This window comes from Poecilia reticulata, chromosome 1 (assembly GCF_904066995.2).
Source record: "Poecilia reticulata chromosome 1, P_reticulata-male-v2, whole genome shotgun sequence".
Classification (NCBI taxonomy): domain Eukaryota; kingdom Metazoa; phylum Chordata; class Actinopteri; order Cyprinodontiformes; family Poeciliidae; genus Poecilia; species Poecilia reticulata.
In genome coordinates this window covers 5,057,923-5,083,059 of record NC_088830.1, presented here as the reverse complement: position 1 = coordinate 5,083,059, position 25,137 = coordinate 5,057,923, and the positions used below count along the sequence as shown (strand labels likewise).

The 25,137-nt window shown below is 41.6% G+C and overlaps 1 protein-coding gene across 5 annotated transcripts in view; it reads right to left on the bottom strand.

Annotated features, from left to right (window-relative positions):
• Positions 1 to 25,137, bottom strand: part of lrba (LPS-responsive vesicle trafficking, beach and anchor containing) — a 232,396-nt gene that overhangs the window by 59,329 nt on the left and 147,930 nt on the right. For all 5 annotated transcript variants that reach the window (XM_081616331.1, XM_081616388.1, XM_081616359.1 and 2 more), the window contains exons 40-43: positions 11,030 to 11,147; positions 10,782 to 10,884; positions 9,050 to 9,165; positions 8,834 to 8,946 (exon numbers count right to left, since the gene is read on the bottom strand). In XM_081616331.1, the coding sequence (XP_081472457.1) occupies positions 8,834 to 8,946; positions 9,050 to 9,165; positions 10,782 to 10,884; positions 11,030 to 11,147 (450 nt within the window). The remainder of the gene's footprint in view (positions 1 to 8,833; positions 8,947 to 9,049; positions 9,166 to 10,781; positions 10,885 to 11,029; positions 11,148 to 25,137) is intronic.

Sequence of the window (25,137 nt, the reverse complement as noted above, 5' to 3'; positions counted from 1 at the left end):
GATGCACTGCGCGGCTTCCTCAGGGCCGCTGGGGTGGTTGAGTACACACTGTGAATTATACATCACACCCATTGGTCTGATTTATAGCCCTAATAACAGTCAGCTCATTAAAAAAAGAAAAGGGAGAGGAGGCATATAAAATAAAAAAAAAAGAAAGACTGAAAGTGCCACAGTGACAAGAGGGGGGAAGAGAGAAAGAGAGAGAGGGAGAATTGTGTGTGAGTGCATGTGGGGGCCGTCGGTCCACTCCATCCCGACATTGTTTACTGCTGTAAATTACTGTGGGGCTGGCGCTCTCAGCTTACAGTAGCTCCAACGTAGCAGCTTTGACGGCGCCGTACATCACCGCTTGCTGCACCGCAGATTGGCCTAATATGTTGTGGCAACGCTGCGGCGCTCTGATGAGCGCGCAGACAAATGACCCAATCTTGTAGTTTTAATTAGACCAAAGAGCGAGCCGCGGAACGGAAACAAACCCGGCGCTTTGAAGAGGTAAGCGTCAGAAAATTAATGCTGGATTAGTTTTAATCAGTTCTCCGTCACAGAAGACGGGGAAAACGAGGAGGGGAAGGAGAAGGAGGAATAACTCGCAGGAAACGGAAACCAAAGAGCAAATAAACAAGGTGGAGTGGTGGGGACCTGTGCGAAAGTATTCAGAGTTTAGGATCCATGCATCATTCATGATCAGGTTCTTGTTTAAAACTGATACAGCGCTGGGAAATTCAAGCTGTCCCGACGTTAGCTGTTCAAACAAACAGCCTGTGCAAAAATCACATGGACAAGCATTAAAAAAGGAAACTGTAGCTGATGTCTACCTTAGGACTAGAAACCAGCTGGTGGCCAGAGTCACATGATATTCAGATTTAACAAAAATAAAAAATAAAGAAAAAGAAAAGTTTTTTTTTCCAGCATCAGTGAGGTGATTAAAACTGAAACTAGAGGACGTATAGTGAAGCTATTTAAAGGGGCAGTATCAAGGAAAATCAACTTGTTTTAGTTTTACATCATGTTATAACACTGTTCCTTCGATTCTTTCATGCATTTCTGGGAAATCATTAAATCTCCCGTGGCAACCATGCAGCTGTGCAAAATGCACTCAGCTCCTTCACACTAGCCAGCAGCAATTAGCAAACACCTGAGAGAACAGCACATCTGCTGAGCTCATCATACTAATTACTTTTCAATGAAACACTTCATGTTAATAGAGGAGCCATGTTGCGATGACTTTGTGAAGGCGGAGCTTCTGAGAGAGCAGGAGAGAGCTACGCTACAGCTGGTTCACCACAACATAGCCTGCCATGAATGCTAAAGCTAGTAAGCTGGCCACAAATGACAGCAGATAAACAGTTTTCCTGGAATGGCAAATAATTTTTCATTTGTTGCCACATTTAGCAGCGCATTCAAAAAAATTGATTGACAGGACTAAGACCCTCCTCCTGGCTATGGTTGGTTGTTTTTGGTTGGGAACGGTGCATTTCTTAAGACCACAATAGTAGCTCATAGTATGAGACAGATGATCTGTCTCATACTTTACTGTCACGACATGGCAACAGTTTTAACAAAAATAGAAGAAATACATTTTTGTAAAAGTCACATACTTGTAGAAACTATAAAGAGAAATCACAGCAGAACAAATAAGGATAGTCAGATTAAACTCACAAAACCGATTGGAAATTGACTGCCAAACTTGGATTAGCGTGACTCTAATCAGAACCAGAGTAAAAGAAAACACTAAACTGGCTGCCCAAGTCCTTTTCAAATTTGCCATTCCACCAACTTTTAAAGGCTGCCAAAATAGAATTATTTTAAACATGTCAATCAAGATCCCATCAGTGAAATTCACACGGAGACCTAAATTGTATTTATCTCAAAAGCAAACCACTCATTTACAGAGCAATCAGCAGCTTCCTGGGGGAGATTAAAGGACCATTACCCAGTGGTACCGTGCTTATAAAACGATGCAGTCAGCCCCGTAGAACTAGAATGGCTTGCCAGTGATTGGAGCATCACTCAAGACTTTGAGTCATAAATCACATGAACCGTTTGAAGTAAGTGTTTATGTATAATGTCCCATCTAAAGAGTGAAAATGGTGCAGAGGCCCTGCGGGACAAGCATACAGAGCACGCATGTGCACGATCAATACACTATTAGCTGATCTGGCTGTGAGGAGCAGATTATAGCACAAAGGCACAGAGAGCGCTCAATAAGTCTTCCATAGTGCTATCTGTTTGTACATGCAGACTACATAATAGATAAAGTGTGCTTTTAATTGTTTTCTGGGCTTTGTTAAAAGCTACAAAACCACCAGATGATTTTACCTTTTAAGATGTGAGAGTGTTTTAGGTTATAGAATTCATAATGACGAACACTTCACAGCTTGGTGATAAAACGATAGATTAAAAATCCCAAAATGTGTTTTCCTCTAAATACATGTGAGAAACGGTTGATATAGGCCTTCAATATATAGAAAAGATGCCAATGATAACGCAAATTGCTCAATGGTGGACCAATCATGTGGCTGGACTAAAGCCAAGCAAAGTTAGCTTGACGCAAAACGCACAGTTGCCGCCAGACATGCTAACGGCTAATGTTAGCCTCTGTAAAGTGAGAAAAAATAAATAAATAAAAGGAGTCCTGAAGGACGAAGAGCCAGAAGACTTGGAGAATGACATTGTCGACAAGAAGGAGCGAACATTTCAGTCGTGTGGAGGTGTTATGGCTCTTTAATGTCGGACAAAAAACTATGTAGTGGAGCGCAGGTTCAGATGAAGTCAGGAGAACAGCCTGTACCTGTAGCTGCTTCAATTTGACCTGAGAATATAAACTATTGTTTTTGTGTTGTTTTGTCTTTTTAGATTTCTTTTTTCAGTGTTTATTCTTAAATTACAAAAAAGGGAAAATTTGAAACAAGCTACACAAAGGAGAGATTTTGAGAATTTAAATTTCAATGCTCATTTTGTTTGACATCAACAAAAGAATGTCAATTTTCTTTTGTTTGCCTGTGATGCATGACGGTTTTAATTTAAAAATATATCTAAAAGGAATGTGTATGTGTAACACATTAGAAGGTTATTTTTCAAATCGTTGAAAAATAACTTCCTAATGTCTTCAAATCACACTTAATACAAGAGGACATTAAAGATTATCAAAAATAGTGACTTGTTTTATATGGTAATGTACTTCTATATTGAATGATAAAATAATGTTATAGTATTGCCCAGTCCTCTTTTCAACGAGTCAAACATCTAGCATATGAGTCTATAAAGTTATTACCTTTGTTGAAATTAGATTTATTTTTTATTTATTATCCTTGACTTGAAGGGTCTGTATGGATTGAGCACACCGTCACATGGATGAGTATTTTTTAGAATTCTGAGTTTAAAGTCAGTTTTTTTTCAGTGGTGCCAATCCTCTTCTGCAGAAGACCAACTGTTGCACTATATTTCATAAAGAAGTAAAATGGGCTAGATACAAATATATGTCATTCCATAACAGATTTTCGTTTGTAAAACATTTTTATTTTCATTTTACTTCACAATTAATCATGACTTTGTGTCGGTCTGTGAATCAATGAAAGTGTTTCAGGGGAATAAATACTTTTGCAAAGAACCATACATATAAAAATAAAGCAACATGAGGAGATGAAAATCGACTTGTAACATTCCTAACAAAAAAAAACTAATCAGAAAAAAAACTTTGGGTTTGGGGTTGTGATGTCCAGTGGAGAGAGCTGTAGCAAAACGCGCCAACAAGCGGCAGTGAGTGTTTACCCTGGCTACGACGTTATCTCTGGGGTTGGTGTTTGATGTTGGGTTGAGGCTAAAGTTTATGATAAGAAAGTCCCCGAGGTCGAAACAGCTCTGGTAGCCAGGGACATAAATTCTGTGTGGCCTCTGGCAACGACGAGACAACGACACACACACACACACCCACACGCGCACACACGCACACCCCCACCCCCACACACGCGCACAAACACACACGCATGACGCGCGTACTCATGGCAGTTTAGCTTCTCAATGTCACTGGAGGATTCGCAGATGACCTGTTTCTTCAGGAGACGACCGCCGACGTGACACGCTGCAGGAGGAGGAGGGTCAAATACACGCGGGGGTAGGAGAAATGACAATAAAACGGAAACAAAGCTTCAGAGAAAAAGAAATGCGGTGGGAGTGAACGGTGCGCAGATACAGACACAAAACTAAAATCATCTCTGAAAAGTTGCAAGGAATCGTTGGTGCAGCCCTTGCATGGCGGGGGGATGAATGAGAGAGCGTAGCTAGCTGCGTTTGCCGTTTACCAGACACGGCAGTCTGACATGGTCCAGTAGTCATACACTCATATCACACACAACATGAATAAAACTGACTGGCCCCGCTCCCTCCGTTCCTCTGCTGCTGAAGACGAAAGGAGTGACAGAGCTGCAAATGATGATGTTCTTCTTCTGTAACATGCTCTCCTCCTCTCTCTCTTTTTTTTAGTGTGTGTGTTCTTTCGGACCAAACGTCTCTCTGTTTCTCCTCCTTTAAGCGAACTCCCCCGGGCTACGAGGCTTCACCGACTTCAGAGGCTGAGCTGTCTAAAATCTGCAGCGGAGGAGCAGGAAGCCGGAATGAGCTCAGGAGAAAGCAGGCAATCGAGCAAATGTCTGCTTGTGCGCCTGATGCCATATTTCTGCCTCCTGGGGGGCAACAACAAAGCACATAAAAAGAGAAGAAGTCCTACAAATAGAGATTTAAAAAAAAAAGCAAAAAAAAAAAAAAAACCCCGCATAAAGGGGGGAGGCAGTGCCTCACCTGTAATCCTAACAGCTGGTACATGAAAAGTAAAACAGATGCCAGCAATTAAGAGAAAATCAGTTTTGTCCACTTGACTTTTCTTTCATTTGATTGTTTTTATTGGTGATATAAACATTTTTAGAATCAAAATCGCTGAATTTATGCATTGCCTGTTGAACTGCAGTTCAGTACCATCTGTCACCTCTGGTGGCGCCGTGTCCCACCTACTGAATGAAGCAGGTATTGTGGTTTCTCTTTATATCGCCTTTATCTGTGTAAAATTACATGTTCTACATATGCTGACATTCCACAATTTAACATATTTAATGATGTGTGTGAAATTTTTTATCTGTTCGGTAATAAATGTGCAGTGAAAATACACAGTGTGAGGATCAAAGTACCGTGCCTCACTGATAGGGGGCGATGCTGAGCCCCACAGACAACAGGTGCTCTTCTATGCATTGAAATTCTCTATCTGGTCTTTGTATAAACAGCTTAAGGCTTGCCGTGTTTCTCTGATTCACGATAGGGTGTCATTATTTTTATTTAGCTTAGTTTAGATTTTAGTTTTATGGTGAGATTTTTTTTTAAATATCTCACCAAATTTGACATTAATCTCAGAAATTTTCCAGAAAAAACCCCATAGACATGTCTTATTCTAAGTATTGAAAATCTTCATCTGGTTTGAATATAAATAGTTTCAGGCTTTCAAGAGTTTCAGAAACCTCAGAAGTCAAAGATCTTCAACTTTTGGACATTTTCAACTATTTTCCAGAACAAACTCAGAAAATTTCTCTGATTAATCTCAAACATTTCTTTGCAGTTTTTTCATGGAAATTTTCAACTTTTCAAACTGAGAAATCCATCCATCCATCCATCCATTTTCTTCCGCTTATCCGGGGTCGGGTCGCGGGGGCAGCAGCTTCAGAAGGGAGGCCCAGACTTCCCTCTCCCCAGCCACTTCTTCCAGCTCCTCCGGGGGAATCCCAAGGCGTTCCCAGGCCAGCCGAGAGACGTAATCCCTCCAGCGTGTCCTGGGTCTTCCCCGAGGCCTCCCCCCGGTGGGACGTGCCCGGAACACCTCACCAGGGAGGCGTCCAGGAGGCATCCTTACCAGATGCCCGAGCCACCTCAACTGGCTCCTCTCGATGTGGAGGAGCAGCGGCTCTACTCTGAGTCCCTCCCGGATGACCGAGCTTCTCACCCTATCTCTAAGGGAGAGCCCAGCCACCCTGCGGAGGAAACTCATTTCGGCCGCTTGTACCCGTGATCTCGTTCTTTCGGTCATGACCCAAAGCTCATGACCATAGATGAGGGTGGGAACGTAGATCGACCGGTAAATCGAGAGCTTCGCTTTTTGCTCAGCTCTCTCTTCACCACGACGGACCGGTACAACGCCCGCTCACAGTAGACGCTGCCCCAATCCGCCTGTCGATCTCCCGTTCCTTCTTCCCTCATCGTGAACAAGACCCCAGATACTTAAACTCCTCCACTTGAGGCAGGACGACCCCCCTGACCCGGAGAAGGCACTCTACCCTTTCCGGCTCAAGACCATGGCCTCGGATTTGGAGGCACTGAGCCTCATCCCGGCCACTTCACACTCGGCTGCGAACCGCACCAGTGAGAGCTGCAGATCACGTTCCGATGAAGCCAACAGGACCACATCATCCGCAAAAGCAGAGATGCGATCCTAAGGCCACCAAAACGGATCCCCTCAACACCTCGGCTGCGCCTAGAAATCTGTCCATAAAAGTAATGAACAGAATCAGTGACAAAGGGCAGCCTTGGCGGAGTCCAACTCTCACCGGAAACGAGCCCGACTTACTGCCGGCAATGCGGACCAGACTCTGACACCGGTCATACAGGACCTGACAGCCCGTATCAAAGGGCCCGGTACCCCATACTCCGGAGTACCCCCACACGGCCCCCGAGGACACGGTCGAACGCCTTCTCCAAGTCCACAAAACACATGTAGACTGGTTGGGCGAACTCCCATGCACCCTCCAGGACCCACTGAGGGTGTAGAGCTGGTCCAGTGTTCCACGACCAGGACGAAAACCACACTGCTCTTCCTGAATCCGAGGTTCGACTATCCGACGGACCCTCCTCCCAGGACCCCTGAATAGACCTTACTAGGGAGGCTTAAGAGTGTGATCCCCTGTAATTGGAGCACACCCTCCGGTCCCCCTTTTTAAACAGGGGACCACCACCCCAGTCTGCCAGTCCAGGGAACTGCCCCCGATGTCATTCCATATTGCAGAGTCGCGTTTGCCAAACCAACCCCGGAACCTCCAAAGGCCTTAAGGACTCCGGGCGGAACTCAACCACCCCCGGGGCCCTGCCACCGAGGAGCTTTTTGACCACCTCGGCGACCTCGTCCCCAGAGATTGGAGAGCCCAGCCCAGAGTCCCCATGCTCAGCTTCCTCAACAGAAGGCATGTTGGTGGGATTGAGGAGGTCTTCGAAGTATTCCGCCCACCGGCCCACAACGTCCCGAGTTGAGGAACTGAGAAATTTCCAAGGTTTTTTTTAAGTGAATGTCAGAGATTTTTCTCAAGATTTTTACGTGTTTTTTTTTTTTTTGTCGGAATTGTTCTTTATCTACAGCGGCCCTAATACGACGTTGTACACTTGAGCCTAAAATAGCAAAAAAAAATAAAAGTACAAATAGTATTTCATATCAGACCTGATACTCTAAATCTAATCCTCTGTCCTCCTACAACCAACACAACCTGGGGAATTGGCAAGCCGCATCTTATTTTCTGACTTTCTGCCTGTCTGTGGGTGTAGGTGTGGAAAAGCGAAATATTTAGTTCATGCAAGTAAATATTCGCACTCAATGTGGAGGAGAATCATTTAAGCAGTTTTAGCTGCAGGAGTCAGTGTTTATGAGTTATGGAATGATGCTTTTACACACATTTACTGGCTGCCTGAAGCTAACTGGGAGTACTACTTCACTTCCTGGTGTTTTGTGGAAGGTCAAAACATAAATAAGAAGACGTTTGGCTTAATAGACTCAAAGAATTAAGAGTCTAGAATCTTTTAACAGGATATAACCAGCAATGCAGCAGCCAACACAGTTAAATATGTGGTTTATAATTATTTTTCTCTTTGTCATGTTTTTTTCTTGGGACATATGTCACTTTTTCCAAAAGTGGAGCAGATAAACACCAAAATTTCAGGGGTTTCTATAAGATGCTTCTCCAAACATTCTGAATCTCTCTCAATTTTTTTCATTTGGACTTCTGCTGCCTGCTTCCTTGATATTTCCCATATCAGACCTGATATGTCATTAAGAGAGCACATTTAATACTTTTCAATGGTTATCCAGAGCTGAAGAATATCCATATTAAATTCTACACTTTTCCAGAATCAGTAATAATCCTGAACTCTGTTAAAGGGACATTATTATGTATTTTACAGCCACATAGTGTCATTTTTTAGCTCAAACAAGTAACCAACAGTTATTAAAAGAAACTTAAATTCGTAATTCAATGCCTTAAAATTGGGCCTCTGTCTCTTTAAGAAGCTCCTGCTCTTTTCGAAACTCCGCCTTCAAGAAGTCATCACAACATGGCTCCTCTATGACCCTTTAACAATGTTTTACAAGCATTACACTGAGAAGTAGCTCCTATAATGAACTCAACAGATGCTCAGTTCCACCAGGTGTTTGCCAATTGGTGCTGACTAGTCTGAAGGAGCTGAGTGGAGTCATTTTGGACATCTGAATGGTCGCCACGGGAGATTAAAGGATTTCTCAAACATGCATGAAAAAAATTGAGGCAACACTCCAGGTATGTTTTTGATGAGGGAAATGTAAAGCTAAAAATTTGACATAATACTGGCCCTTTAAGATCCAAAGACTGCATGCATGATTCCAGAGGAACTAAAAGTAAACAGTTGAAACTACAAAAAGTAAGAATTTAACTTTGCAGAATACTGGAGAGGACAATGGACAGATGACAGCAAAAAGATGAACATAATGTACTTTACGAAATTTATACACAGAGTTTTAACGCAGCTCGATGAAAAGGACGAGCCTGAGGCGTGTTACCTTAGACAGGTCTCTGTAGTTGCTAGGCAGAGTCAGGTCCAGTTCTGGCGAGTCATAGTTGGTGATGATCCAGGGGAAGACCGGGTACTGGTTCAGGTCGTTATAGGTGCGACCTGCATACGTAAAGGAAGAAGGAAGCATGGACCATCAAATCACGACTGAAACAGAGTTTACATGTTCAGTCTGTGAGCACACAACAGAGGAGTGTGTGCTCACCAGCGATGGTGTTGAGAAACATCAGGTACTCGAAGTTGGATATCTCGCGGCGTTGCCAGCGCTGCGTCATGTTGGACGTCTTGAAGAGCTGCTTGGGCGTGGCCAGAGAAATACGCCTGGAAGGAAAATCAGAAGGACTTCAATGAAAAGGTTGAAGTAGAAACAACAATTAGAATGAAGCACAACAAAAAAAACCCTACACATTTACAGTCGTGCTAATTAAGAAGACAAATGAACTGTACATGTAGGTTGAATGTACACACGCATGGCCCGCAGCATGATAGATGCTGCAGGGGGGGGAAAATGAACGACCCAAATCCAATTAAAACAAAAGAAAATGATGGAATTAATCAATGTCAGAGTGTGTGATTATATTCATTAAACCTCTGAGGAAAGAAACTGTTCTAAATTTAAATACACTAAATTTAAATGACTCATTTTACCCTTTCCATTCACAATTAAACTACAAACACTGGTGAACCAATCAGAATGTCATGAGAATTTTTGAAATATATTTCTACTTTTGATAATCTAAAGATTCATCTTGAAAAGGATTTGTGTGGAGAAGAAAAAATTAACTGAAAATAAAAAAACTAACTGAAAACATGACACCAGCAGCGTTTCAAACAGAATGAACTTCCAACATTAATGAATGCTGTGGCACAGTGAGATAGAAAATGTGCTTTGTTGCGGCCAGGCTCTGCAGCGGCAGACGCTACGCAGCCTATAAGCTGCTGTGATTAATGACTGATAGAAACAAGTAAAATCTCACAACCTAAACTTGTGCTTGTTACACACACAAACACACACTCCTTCTATACCGATTCTCACTATAAATGTCATTTTAAAAAAAGGCTTACATTTCAACAACAAAACAAGGTTTTATTCTTAATAAAGTTATTACATTCTATCCTGAAATTAGGTTTTTGACTTTGCAAACAACCTGGCTCAACTATTAAACCTTTAACAATGTTTTTACCAGTGTTTCCATGACAAGTAGCTCGCATAATGAGCTCAGCAGATGTACAATTCTACCAGATGTTTACTAATTGCAGCTGGCTAGTCTGAAGGAGCCGAGTGTGGAAGTTACAGGGGAGGAAGCTTGGAAACTGCAGCTCAGAGGAGGAGCTTTGTCCAGAAAGGCGGAGCTAGATCCACCCAGCTATTTTGCACATCTGAATGGTTGCCAAGGGAGATTAAAGAATTTTTCAAACATGTGTGAAATAATCAAATCAACACTCGTGATATGCTTTTTGTGAGAAAATGGCATTATATGATGTAAAGCTCAAAAGAGTTGTCTTATTTCAAGTGTATTAAGATATTTGCATTTTAAAAAGGGCTGTATTGCTACAAAGTCTTATGACAGCTTCCTCCTGCAGCTTTACATGCAGAAGCTAAGATTCTAACTGGGTAGCTGGATGGATGGCTAAGGCAGCCTGGAAAAATAACCACTTTTTAATAATACGTTTTTCTTTTTCTTGCTTATCCAGATCTGGAAAAATCCTAAATTTGCCTCCAGACTTATCTGGTTAAAGTAGCAACTTTTGACTACAGCTATGATACGAACACTGAGAATGAGTGCTGATGTTTTCATTTTGCTTCTTAACTTGACCAAAAGTCTTTTGCCACAGTTTGTATCCAACAAGGATCTGTGAGCAAGAAGAAAAATGTGTCTGGACGAAGATTTGTATTATTTAAATTTCAAAACACAAAGCTGCAGAGAAGGTCCGACCTGGTCTGAGGAAGACCGAAGTTTGTGCCCAATCCGACGCGAGGAAGGCTGTGGACCACCTTCTTTACCGTGGCTGCATCTGGGAAGTTGAACATGACGGCCGCTGCACAGAAATATAAGAATGCAAAGAACATAACACAATAAATCAGCAAATTATCAATCAGCTTAAAAACATTAACAGCTCACTGTGCTGTTAAATGTACAGTGTACTGATTTAAAATTGTGGTGAATGTTTTGTTCAGTCGTACTTCTGTTTGCCATGAACACTTCCAGAGCCGTGTTCTGCAGAAGGTAGCGTCTGGAAAACACGGCCCGGATCTCTGTGAACAGCCATTTTCCATGAAGACCTTCAGTGTAGGACAATATCTGGGAAAACAGAAGAAAAAGGAGGAAAAAGGCTGGTCAGATGGCTGCGTTTGAACCAAGAGTTTCATTCATTGTTTCCATAAATGAGAACCAACACTCAGATAATAGTGACGGCACGGCAACCGGCGCAGCACGACCAATGTCGAGAAAGTGTTCAATTCAGTTTTGTTGTGACAGGAGTGACAAAGTTCAAAGGTATTATAGTAAACATCTGCATTGCAAAAACACTAAATCTTATTAAGTTTTTGTTCTAGTATCCAGTAGAAATATCTTAGCACACTTCAAAACTTTTCAGCAAGATGTACGAGCTTCAGAGTCAATACTTCAATATTGATGAAAAAGTTCTGGAATAGGCAAATTATTTTACTTAGGATAAGGGAAATATGTCCATCAATAATAAGGAATTAACTTAAAACAAGCTCCTATTTCTTCCTGAAAAGTCACTTGTAAGTTACTGTATTTCATATTTAGTAAGATATTTGAACTAGAAGCTAGATCTAAAAATCTGTAGTAAGATTTTTTTGTTTTTGCAGAGCGACTATTTTGTGGGTCTCCATAGTGGAATCTGCCTCAGACGTCAGACATCATCTTGCCCCTGCGCTCCAAATGTTTGGATGAGTTAGCTGGGTTGGGGCATGCAGTGCTGTCAGACGGTCTTGTTCCGACGCGTGTCGCCGAACCCCACAGACCCAAAGCTTCAGCTCCGCCCTGCTCCAGATAATGCAGCATTTGGTTTACCGCTAACCTACTTAGCACTGCTTTGTTAGCCTGGCTTTTTGTTTCACGTGGAAACACGTCCCCTGACGAGGCTGCATGCAGGGATGTGCTCGGACGCTAAGAAGGGGACCACCGGGGCAGTCGGAGAAAGGTTTAGATGAAGGTTATTATTCAGAAATATTTAAATCTGAGCTGCCAACCAGGACCCAGAGCTGAGTTAAAGAGCTCATTAAGCCGAGGGGACAGCAGACGGGACCAGCTGAGACCCTTTAACCGAGGACAGAGTCTCTCAGAGGAGCAAGAGCCGCCTGCATCACAGCCTGGCTTCAGAGTCTCTGGAGTTCAATTAAATACGGATTAGTAGCGCAGAGGAGCTAGATGGTGCTGCTGCCACCGGCGACCCGTCTTCATATGCCGGGACCAGTAAGAGGAGGACCGGCCAGGAAAAGAGTTCTGTAGCACCAAAATATGATATATATGATACAAAATATGATACAGTAAGACTGTACTGTACAGTAAGGCTGTACTTTATCAGACTTACTGTACTTGTCTGTAGCTCTAATTCACGGAAGAGAGTTACAGCTACTGAAAAAAAAAATAATTTTGACTTTTTTTTTCCTGAAATTGTAAGTCGCAATTCTAGGGGTGAAAAAAATATTTAATTCGAGATAATAAGTCAGAATTCTGAAGTTGAAGTCAAAATTCTGAAATGAAATGAGGAATTCTCAGAATAGAAATATCAAAATTCTGAGATCATAAAACAGAATTCAGAGACTGACGTCAAAAATCTGAGATTAAATTAGGAATTCTGTGAAAAAAAGTCAAAATTCTCAAGTTAAATTACAAATTCTGATTTAAAAAAATATCAAAATTCTAAGATGAAGGTCAATTCTGTGAAAAAAGGCTTTTTGCAGTCTTTTGTAGTAATAAAAGTAATGAAAAGTGAAAGATTTGTATTGAAAAGCAACAAAAAAGTATAAAACAATGTTTTGCCCAGAAGAGCAAACAGGTTATAAACACATCATTACTTTTAGAGGTACTAGGAGAAATAGTGATCATATATTTTGTTCAGCTTTTGAAATGCGGACAAGGACATTTTGTTCGAAATAAAACATGACCCTCATAAGAGGAATAAATATCCAGACATATTAGCACAGATGTGAACAAGAGCCAGCAAGAGAATGTCGTTTGTATTTATGAAAAAGGAGAAAAATGCTGCAGAGGACAAGGATGTCAGTTTTAGCAGCATTGCTGTTCAATCGCACAATTAATCATTTATAATAAACATACATGTAACAGGCAGCAAATGTTGCCCCTTTGTGCTGTATTACTGTAGGTCTGAACATGGATTCTTAGATCTAATTGGATCTTTTTTTAAGCTCTCTCTCCATATGTTTTTCTGAAAATAAAATGTCAGTCTGTACTGAGTGAATGGATTATGACCTTTCACCTCCACCAGAGCAGCTGACTTATTCCATTCCCAGAATTCACTAAGATCTCACTCTGGGTGTCAGGAAGACGGCCGACATGGAACTGATGAAGCTCCCGTCCCCCGATTCCTTGCGGAGATATGACAGGAGTGGAGGCTGCCAGATGTCATATTTTTCTCCAGACCATGAATCTACTGCAGCGCTGTAAATAGCACTATGTTCCTCAGATCATTGTCCCTTTCCATTGCAGATGAAAAAGCACGGAGGGCGACAAGCGCTGACAAACTATCCGACCCGTAATGCTTTCGCCGCTCCGACCACGTCTGGACAAATTAAGGTGGTGTGGAAGTGATTGTCTGAGTTGGAGTTATGGCTGCTCCACCTTCCTCTGGGACGACGCAGCGCAGGACATGAGCCCGGCGAAATCAAAGCAACAGCAATGCTGCAATATCACATTTGCATTTACATACATCTAAGTGAGCTTTAAAAAAATGTGAACAATGGAAACCAGAAATGAAGTAAAATAACTTTTGTTTTCCCTGTGTTACATTAAAGGGGCAATGTGATGTAAAATCCACTTTGAGCTTTGCATCACGTTATAATGTTATCCCCTCCTCATAAACATGGCTGGAGTGCTACCTGGATTATTTCATGCATGACTGAGAAATCCCTTCATCTCCCACGGCAACCATTAGGGTGTACAAAACACCTGGGTGAAACTAGCTCCGCCTTCGAGGCACAGCTCCTCCGTCTGCAGGTTCAAAACTTCCGCTTTTCAGAGCAACCCTCCCCCAAAATCCCCCGGTCAGCTCCTTCAGACTAGCCAGCACCAATTAGCAAACACTTCATTATGGGAGCTACTCCTCAGTGAAATGCCGGTAAAAACGTTGTTAAAGGGTTAATAGAGGAGCCATGTTGTGATGACTTTCTGAAGAGAAAAAGGTTCTTAAAGAGACAGAGGCCCAATTTCAAGGTGTTAAATTACAAAGTCAAATTTCTTTAAAGTCACACTTGACGTATTAATTATTTAAATATATTTAATATTACATGTAACTATTATTTACATATATATTCATGTTATATTTTATTTATTTTATATTTACATGCCGCATGGTAATATTTGTATTCATTGATATTTAACACTTTATACGAGACTAGCTTGTCAATAACAAAGCAATTTCCCCTCGCGAATAAATAGTTTATTCTCTCTATATCTATATCTGGATGAAGTAGACAAAAGAAGTACAAAAAGTTCAAGACATAAAATGTTAAATTGGCCAGCAGCTTGAAACCAGAGCGTATTGATGTTTTATCTCGAGTGGAACAGTATCCATGGATTCGGCTCTCGCACATCCACAAGATCAATTTAAAGTGCCACGCCAGAGAACACAGCCAAGCAGGAAACAAAGGATGGAGCCGCGGCTGCGGGGCTCTCCCTCCTCCTCTCAACCTGTTTGTGCGGCAGGCCGCTGCTCATTTCTGAAGCACCGTCGTTTGTCTCTGTCAGACGACCAAAAGACCACAGAAATGAAGAAGGACGTATGAAGAGGGGCCGGGTGACTGTGGCTGCCATGTGGAACCACACACACACACACGCACACACACACACACACACACACACGCTCACTAAAAAAAACTGTCGCCACTGAATCTCGGGGACTGTGCCTCTCCATCTCTCCTTCCTTTTCAAAACCAAAACAAAAAAAAAACCTCTTAATTTCTGAACCAGGCTTCTTTAGAAACGGTGGAAAGTCACGGCAACACAAATTCAATTTATTTGAAACCGAATCGCAGAGCACGGCGACCGACGGTGAGACTATCAGGAACACGGTGCAAGATAAATGAGCCTCTCATCTGCCGTCGCTGCTGTGAAGCCCAGAGTGTGTGCATGGTTTTAGGCTGATAAGAATATTTGGTCAGAGAGAAGAGAGAAGCCTGTGCCAGATACCAGTGATGCTTATTTGACAAACTGAAAAAAAAAAAAAAAAAGAAGGGAGAAGAAGTGCTGGAAAATTCCTCATAAACGGAGTTTGATGAATGGCATATGCATATTTGTAGGCTGTGTTTAATGTGCTGTGCGTCCTCGGAAGAAAAAAGAAGGGACTGAAGTTCAATTTGTTGCCTGTTATTAAGTATTTCCGCGTGGCTGCCTCGGTTAAAGGATAATGGATGAGGGATTTATTATTACCTTTTGGTCAAATGAAGTGGTGTGGGAGATAAGGTGATGAAATTAATGAGCGGGAGGAAGAGAGGTGATCCATCAACATCAGAACAGACGCGAGACAAGCAAAATGAGAAGAACTTGATGGAATTCATGAAAAAAAACTTGAGCCTATCGGTGAACAGAACACTGATGCACAAAAACATGCACACACAACGAGTCGTACAGTCTCCCCTTCCATTCACATTTCAAATCTAAAGCTGGATCTTTATACATTAAACAATTAAAAAAGTTATCCCTACAGGTCATGTAAGGGAACTTATTTTATGGATAATTTAGTGATATTAACATTTCTTAAATTTTGTGTTTCTGGCTTAAAGCTGATGTTCAAGAATTTTTAAAGGGGCAGTATTATGCATTTTACAGGCACAAAGTTCCATTTTATAGCACAATTAAGTACCGTATTTTCCGCACTATAAGGCGCACCTAAAAACCTTCAATTTCCTCAAAAGCCGACAGTTCGCCTTATAATCCGGTGTGCCTTATATATGGACCAATATTGAGCCACAACAGGTCTAGCAACTACGGTAAGCAACTGCCGATTTCATTTTGCCCATAGAAGAAGAAGCGCGAGGTGCATGCTGGGATAGTTGTCAGAATGCTGGTTTGTTAATAAAGTTTGACTGACCTATCTACCTACCGACCTGATAATCAAGTCGTCTGCAGATCATTTATCACCATGTTCTCCACGAACATGCTGTGCGCGAACGGAGAAGGGTGACCATCGTCCGGCCACACCCCGGCCCAGTCGCAGAAGGCTCTCCTCGCCGACCGAGGAGGGGGGGGAGAGACAGAGACAGAGACTGCGGCGGCAGCGTGTCGGTTGGTCTGTGTTACCCAGAAAGCAGTTGGGCACAATATTGCAACACCAACACCATGAGTGAAACAATGACTATATAAAGTACTCGGGAACCACTTCAGTATTATTACACATCCACATTTGTATGGGACGGGTGGTAACCCTAACTGTAGCGTCTATTCTATGCGCCTTATAATGCAGTGTGCCTTATATATGAAAAAAGTTTTAAAATAGGCCATTCACTGAAGGTGCGCCTTACAATACAGTGGCCTTATAGTGCGGAAAATACGGTAACTGTTAACTTCAGTTATTAAAATGCTGTATATATAAAAAAACAATTGACTTCATAATTTAACGCCTTGAAATTGGGCCACTGTCTCTTTAAACTCCTGCTCTTTCTGAAACTCCACCTTCAGGAAGTTATTACATCAGGACTTCTCTGTTAAACCTTTAGCAACGTTTTTACCAGCGTTTCAGAGAGAAGTAGCTCCTATAATGAGCTCAGCTGATGCGCAGTTCCACCAGGTGTTTGCTAATTGCTGCTGGCTAGTCTGAAGGAGCTGAGTGGAGTCGTTTGGCACATCTTAATGGTTGCCACAGGAGATTAAAGGATTTCTCAAACATGCATGAAAGAATCAAGGCAACCCTTCAGGTATGTTTTGATGTGGAAATAACTTTATAACAAAATGTAAAGTTGGAAATTTGGCATAATACTGGCCCTTTAAGATCCAAAGACTGCATTTATGATTCTAGAGGAAGTCATCTCAGCAAAACCTCAGAAAATTAGCAGAGTGTTGCAAAGAGGAAGATGGGAGAAGACACCAAACTCAGCAATGCAGACGAACTAGAGGTTTCCACAAAAGCAACCTAGTTTTCAAATATTTAAATGTATTATAAGGCACCTGTACATAGGATCAAACAATACATTTAGAGGGGAGATCCAAATCAAATATGCATAAACTAATGCAGGCGGTTGTATACACCTGGTATAGATTGCCACACTTGTGTCGTTTCTTGCTAGACTGATCACAGAGTAATGGATCCGCAACAATAACACTTTACAAGCACATGGGGGAGAAGGCTCAGATTTAACGGCACTAAACTGCGACTCTCATCTCTTCTGTGCTCATCTTCCTCTCCCCATCATATCCCCCAACTTCCTCTGTTCTACACTGCCAAACAGGCCCTGTCACCCCCCGTCAGTAAACGAGTTCATCGGACTAATGAGCAGGCAAAAGGACCCCGCACACTAACAAGGGTCTGCTGGGTGCCTGAGCCTCTGGACCAATCAGGACTCTCATCACCACTGACATAAAGTCTCCTCAAGCCCTCTGGAGCCAATTAAGACAGATTTTGCTTTTGAGATTGAGCGATAGTTAGAAAAGAAAAAAAATAAATAAAAACAGGGAGAAGAAACATGAACAAAGAGGTAGAGAGGTTCAATGACACGTTTTGATTTTAAAGACTTGGGAAAATTGGCGGCACATGTTTTAGTCAAAGCTCGTTACGGATACAAAGAGGAAGGCTGTTTGATGCGTGAATTAGACAAACGGAAAAACAATACTACAGAGCACAAAGTGTATCGGTGGGAAAGGGAAGCACATGACTTCTCTTTCTGCTTCCAGAGTCATTGTCAGGCTTCGCTGTCTGAGCTGGAGTCTATAGAAAAAAAAAACATGACGTGTTTGGTCATCTTCTCCATGAAAATGAGAAAAACCTATCCAGAGCTAGCTAGCAAAGTTAGACAAACAAAAAGTATAAACATACATACAAGCATGTGCATTTGAAACTTGATATTTAGTTACATTAGACAAAGCTTTTCTTGTCTTAGTTTAATTAGAATTGGCTAAATTATCTCTATTCGCTAAATGCCAGAAAACTTGCCAACAACATTTTTTTGAATTTTTCCTCGAATTCAGAGATTTATATACATTTGATCAGTAAATGGAAAATCTGTCTTTTAATCAGAGTGATTTCGGGTTTCCTTCCTCAAGCTTCTCTCAGTAGTTTGTTGGAGTTCTGGTCCATTCCTGCTGACAGAACTCGTAGAATCGAGTCCATTTTGTTGGCCGCCTCACTCACACACACCTTTTCAGATCTTCCTACAACTCCTCCATAAGACTAATATCAGGGTTTGTGATGAACACAGCAAAAACGTCAGCTTTATTGTTTTGAAGCCATTTTGTAACCACCAAGATTTTACTTCCTTGCCGATGTCTTTAAGATGTTGCTTCAATATTTCTACATAATGTTCTTTGATGCCATCCGTTTTGTGAAGTGCACCAGTTCCTCCTGTAGCAAAACAGCCCCACAGCATGATGCTGCCACTCCCATGGTCCAATCATCCACATTCTTCCTTCAAATGTAAAAATGGTCATTATATCGAAACAGTTCCACTGTAGTTTCATCGGACCAGAGGACATCTTTGCAAAAGTGAAGATCTTTGTTCAGGTGTGTATCTGCAAACTGCAGTCTGCCTTTTTATGTTACTTTGGAAGCACAGATTGTCCCCAATGCAAGCATTTCTATCACTATGCTAGGAGTGGAGACTGATGGTCCCGGTCAAGATGTCGGGTGGGTTGGGGGTTTGTCCCTGCCTGGGGTTCTGGGGCAGATGTCTATCTTCTCACAGCCACTTCTGAACATTGTTGTGGAGAAGTGTTTGATACACAAGTGTGCTCACACAGTGTGTGGATTCAGGCGTTTACAGATGCACACTTTGTTGCGTCCTTTATTAATTAGTGCGGTGTACTTTTCAGTGATTGTTAATATTCGCATATTGTCACCTTCCTAAAATAATAATAGACCCTTATTTTAGGAAGTTGAGGATATACTTTTTGCTGTGGGTTTTTTTTCTCCCTTTCTGCAGGTGGAGAAGCAGATGGGGTGTTGCCTCGTACTCTCATCCTTCTTTCTCTCCTCTGTTCCTATCTCCTTTCCTCTCACTCCCTTTTCCCCCTCTTTTCCAACTCTTTTCCCATTTTCATCTTAAATATAAGTTTAGGCTGCAATGCTCCACTTCTGAAAGTAAATATGTCATATGTCAGGCTTCTCCTGTAACTCGGATAACAATTGGGAGTGCTACACGGTAGAAAAAGTCGACAAATCATTGCACGCGTCAAGCAACGACACTTTGAGAGAAGTAAAACAAACTACAAGGTCAAACTACAAAGAAGTAAATAAACCCGACTAAGTAGCTACGGTCAAGTGTGAGTGAAGTAAAATAAACACCCTGAGCTTGCAACAAGTGCAGTGTTATGAGGCCCAAAGGCTTCCAGTATTAAGCCTGAAACGTCACGCAGCAAGAGTTTACACTCTGAAAGAAAGTCGCCTTTGAAAGGACCTTTTTTTTTTTTTTTTTTTCAGGCCACTTAGTCTGAATTTAGCCTAATAAGGATTAAACCCTTTTTCTGACTCTTTTCACTGTTTGCTAACAGGTTAGCCTCCCCCCACCCCCTTTCCTATTTGGGGCAGCTTATCCCTTTTTGATGTGAGGACAAAAAAAAAGGTCTTGTGTGGATTTAGGGAAACGCTGCAGTGATTCTGGGGTTAATTGGTAGAAAAGTAGAGTTCAGTGCACTGATGTATTAAACATTCAATCGTAGAAGTAAAACCTTGAAATATTACAAACGAAAGTGACAAGAGAGCAAAAAATGTCCCATGAATTTTAAATCTGTGACCCAAATTGTAATTTTGATCAATTATGACAATAATCAGTATGGAAGATGAGAGAAGAGGACCCCGTTTTTGTTTCCTTTGAATGTTTAAATCAGCTTTTTTTTTAAAAAACCAGGTTGCATCTTAAGAGTTGGAAAAAAAGAAAGCAGTGATGATGCACAACTCAATATTTTATTGGTATGAAGCACATTCAATAAAAGTGTAGAAAACTTACAATTTTAGGAGGGTTTTGATTTGGGTTTACAATACAAGAAAAACATCTACACTGTTTATCTCTATGCTTTTCATGACATGATTGGGCATATAAGAATACAAAAAGAGCACAAAAAAAATTTAAATATTTCTTAGATATTCCAAATAAATTGGCACATGACAGAAAGGGGAAAGTCGTGAATGTGCTTTTCACATGTATTCAGACAATCAAAGAGACATCCAAGAGTTTCCACTGTGGCATTGACGCAGTCCAAGACTCGCCGCCATTGGTCCTCTTCAGTCTTATAAGCTACCATAGCAAACACCCAACAGGTTAAGATTGCTGGCCGGTTCCTATCACATTCTCCCCGCTTTCCCTCACTCTTACATTTCACCATTTAGTGATGGATAGGCTTTTTGGGGTTGGTGTGGGGCTTTGGTGAAGTAAATTCTTCTTTAATCCCCCTATTGTCACCAGATTAAGTGGGTGTGGAGTGAAGAGCACAGCCTTCTTGAGGAACTCCGGGCCGAAGCAACAAAGTAAGAAGCAGGAGAAAAAATAATAGGATTGGGTGAGAGAGATGATAGAGCAACCTCGGAAATGGAAAGGAACTCAATATATTTTAGTCGAAGTTGATCTGGTTGAATCCAGAAGTTTACAAACATCAAATAAAAAGACATCCACCGTTTTTCTCACTGTCTGAAGTTGAATCTGACCAAACTCCTCTTGGTTAGGTCAGTGAGAATCAGAAAAATATATTCATATTTGCCAAACGCAGCAATACTGAGAAAGATAAGACGGAGTATTTGGGAAACACTGAGAAAGCAAGAATAATAAATAAGAAAATAAAGAATAAAGTCATAACGTCACAAAAATAAAGTTGAAATAACACGAGAATAAAGTCGGTAGGAAAATTAAAAAATGAAACGGATGACTGGATTATCGTGGAAGATGGAGGATTTATTTAATTAAGTGATCAAGATGCAGTTGAAATTTTAACTCCTGATGACACCTCTGCAATACAACAACTGATCAATTTTATGCAAAATGTTAAATTATCAGAGTTATCAGACACTGTTCCAGAATCCACACAAACTGGTTCCTTCAGCTGTAAATTAACATATGGAAAACAACTTATATTTAAAAACAGCAACCAGTGGCTTATCTATAGCTACTGTTTGGCCCTATTGGAGTAGTGAGAAAGTGAAAAGTCAAAAAAAGGTCAAGCTAACCAAAACTTGTAAACTGATCCAGCCTGACATCCATACAATTGCTTTACTAGATAGAGGGAATAAATGTATTACCGCTCTTGTGGAACAAATTTCAAATGAGCCATTAAGCAAATTGGAGAGATAAAATCCACAGAGCAAATGAAAGTTATGCTCTACGTTTTATTTATGGAGCTGTTAGGTTAGAAGCCTAGGTGGCCACTTTAAAGAGTAATTTATCATAAAAAGATTGTGTTTGTGTGAGAATTGCGGAACATTTACATGGCTTTCAGAAGTGGAGAAAAAAAATCTGTGTTATGCTGTCGGAGAAATAAGTCGTGGATGAGCAATCTGCAACGTTTCCCTGTGGCTGTGCAGCTTAAACCAGACTGAACGGGCCATTAACCTTAATGGCAGTGCAGTCGCAAGAATTCACTGCAGTAACTGTTCTGTTCTCTAGCACAGAAAATACATGTAGCCAGTGCACATCTCTACTCTGGGAAAACCGGTGGTTTGTTAAAATCGCTCCAAGACTCCTCTGTCTTATCGTTCTCCTCGTGTTCACGAGAGGACGTTCAACACCGCGGATACTCGTCGCCTCATCTAAGATGCAGCGGAGAACTCGCCGGCAAAAAACAACGGCCCATTTACAATTCCAATGTCGGACAAGCGGCGCCCGGACATCGATCTTTCAATCGTCTGCTGACCTCGGCTGAATAACGAAGTCTGCCAGAACAGCAGGTACACAGGTGCTGATTGTAATATCAGTGGCCTACCAGGCCAGACTGGCATCTATAAACAGGCTTATCCATCAGGCTGGTGTGTTGCCTTTGACATGCGTGTCGGGGGCAGACGAAGGGGATAAATGATGGAGAGGGGAGGGATCAATCAAAGGAAAGGGGAGGGGAGGCCGGTCCAGTCAACCCCAGAGACAGAACATGATGGAGGGGTAAGGCTCAGGTGCAGGGTGGTGGGAGCTGAGGAGGGGGGGCTCTTTGTCCTGATATGCTTGGTTAAGTGAGAGGCAGGTACTGGTGGTGGCTTTGGAGGTCCAAAGTCAGGTCAAAAACAGGCAGCAAGGGAGAGGCTGGAGTTTGTTGTGGAGAAGACGAGAAGAGAGACATTAGTCATCATTAGACGGTGAGACGTGGGAGTCCAGTGGTTTCCTGTGATTACCAGCAGGGTAAGTCCTCTCTCTGTGACCTCTGACCTCACACTGGTTACCACCAAGGTTATCGTAGTTGGCTTAAAACGAACGGAATGTGAAACTGAGAAAAAATTTCCGTTAACTGAAATGAAAATTTAAACGGTACTGGAACTATGTTGTGCGTTTGTAAAAACATTCCGAAATCTATTTACTAGCCTTTCAAACCGATGTGAAATTTATATTTTTGCCCACGCACAAGCAGTTTATGTCAGCTGTCTGCAAGTTACGTCACTACATACTTCTCATGGCGAACGCAAAAAAGGAGAATGTGCAAATCTTCATTTTGGCAGGAGTTTTTAATCAGTCATTTTCAGTTGATATTAAACAGAGTTTACTTGTGGACGAAATGCCAAATCACATTATCCATTTGGTTTCCCAGATATCAGGCTATGTGTGAACCAGCCCTAAGGCTGCTACTTTAACACAGAATGTTCTCCAGTAGAGAACAGGAAGGATTGACATGATGCTGTAAAGTCACACCGTTTAATTCTCTCCATTCTTTAACAGTCTGCTGGACCTGGAAATGGTGATGGTCTTTTGGAAATCTCAGATGTAAGATGAGTCCATGGTACATTCTCGAGGGGATACACGCACACACACACACACACACACACACCCCCACACACACACACACACACACACACGCTCAGGCACGTGCGCGCGCACACACACAGATGACTGTTTTAGTAAGTGTGTAGTCCAACTTTTTCTTTCCTTTGCTCTGGACATAAATCTGGAGCTGGTGGATCTCTACGTCGAACCAAAGGAGCCAACAGTTTTCTGAGCCTCATCCTCCAACTTCACTGATGTAAAACATCCAAAACACTGACTTCCTATAAATCAAGACTTAAGAACCCACACGATAAGAGTTATGGCTTTAGAGTCATACTAAATGGAACACTGACCAACATATTTGATGTGTGTTGATGATTGTAATAATGGCTCTTTACAAAATGGAACATCTGTTATTGGTTTTCACAACAGTTGACTGTATGATGTGTTTATGTTTGTGCTTTCCCGATGTAAAGAACTTTGTCATATTGCTGAAATCAATCAAATAAACTTGATTGATTGACGTGCCATTAGCTGACTTTAATCGTCAGTGAAAGTGAAATGGCTCTATGTTGAACAAGTAACCTAAATCAGATGATGAGGGACATTAGAAACTGTGCATAAAGCAGAAATGCTCTACTTGTGGAGAAAAAAAAAGAACTACTTTGAGAATCTTCAAAGCTGAATATGTTCTCATCTTGGAATATAACAAGAGAAGAAGAAAATCCACAACGTTGGACATCTAAGGAAACGTTTCACGTCTGCCAGGTGCTGTAATTACTGCAACTGGATATCAGAGGGAGGAAAACGAGGGCAGCGGAAACAGAAAGGAAGGTCATCCCAAACCATCACTCAACTAGTTGGAGCTGTACTCTGGCTGAGCGATTTATTGACCATCTTGGGAAGAGCTCCATCAGCGTTGACCAATAGTCTAAGAATGGGATGGAGGAGAGTCGGATGGAGGTTGGTGGGGAACGTAAAGAGATCAATATGGATGAGTGAGAGTCAGGGAATCCGTTTCCCCGGGCTCATTGATAATGACATACCTGCTCGGCCCGTCCGTTAGTCCTACAGCACACACTACTTATGCTCTAACTGGAAAATCAATAGGCTCCCTCTTCTCTGAGACCTCTGGCTGCCATGGCTCTTTGTGATTGGCAGGTCCAGCCGAAGGTCGTCCCCGGTGACTGGGATGGCTTGGTGAAGCCAGCGGAGGGGTTGTGGAAGGGAGACCCCCAGAAGGCTGACACTTGTGTACCAAAATGAACCACATGGGCGTAGCAGCTGGAAAACTTTAAGGATCGGAGATCAAATTCATTTAGAAAGTCCCTGGAACCTGAGGAAGTCATAAACGGTCCAGTCTGAATACAGACGTTTCAAATAAAATGAATTCAAATAATTATTTTTCTCTCATGGATCCAAGCAATGGTGGCCAAGTTTAATATGCATATTTATAGTTTTTTTTATTTAGAAAGCAAGTCTAATATGAATAAAGACCTCTTATGCTAAATTTGTAGAATTAAAATTATTTTTTTTTACTAAACTTTTTACCAAAAGAAGAAACTGACCAAATATAATTTGAAAACACGAATATATCTTTTAAAAGAATAAGTTAAATATGAAATGAACTCAAGGGCATGAATAAGAAGAGGTGGTCTTCCAAAGTCATATCTACGTTTGTTGTATTTCATGTTCAATGGTTTTTGTTTCTGGGTCACATGATGCATGCAGGATTCATATTTAATAAAGACTCATCTCAGAATAATGGAAGAGGATAAAAAGGTCAATTCCTACTCTTAAGGTGCTCAAGTATTTTCTTGTCCATTTCTGTTTTTACCGACTTCTGAACGTTTCACCACCTTAGTGGTGCAAACCGTGACTTCCTGCGTTAACAGCAACGGCTGCAAGTTGTTCAATCTTGTTCTTTAGCACAAATTTTTAAACACAAACATAAAGGGTAGACTAAAGGATTTTTTTTCTTCAAA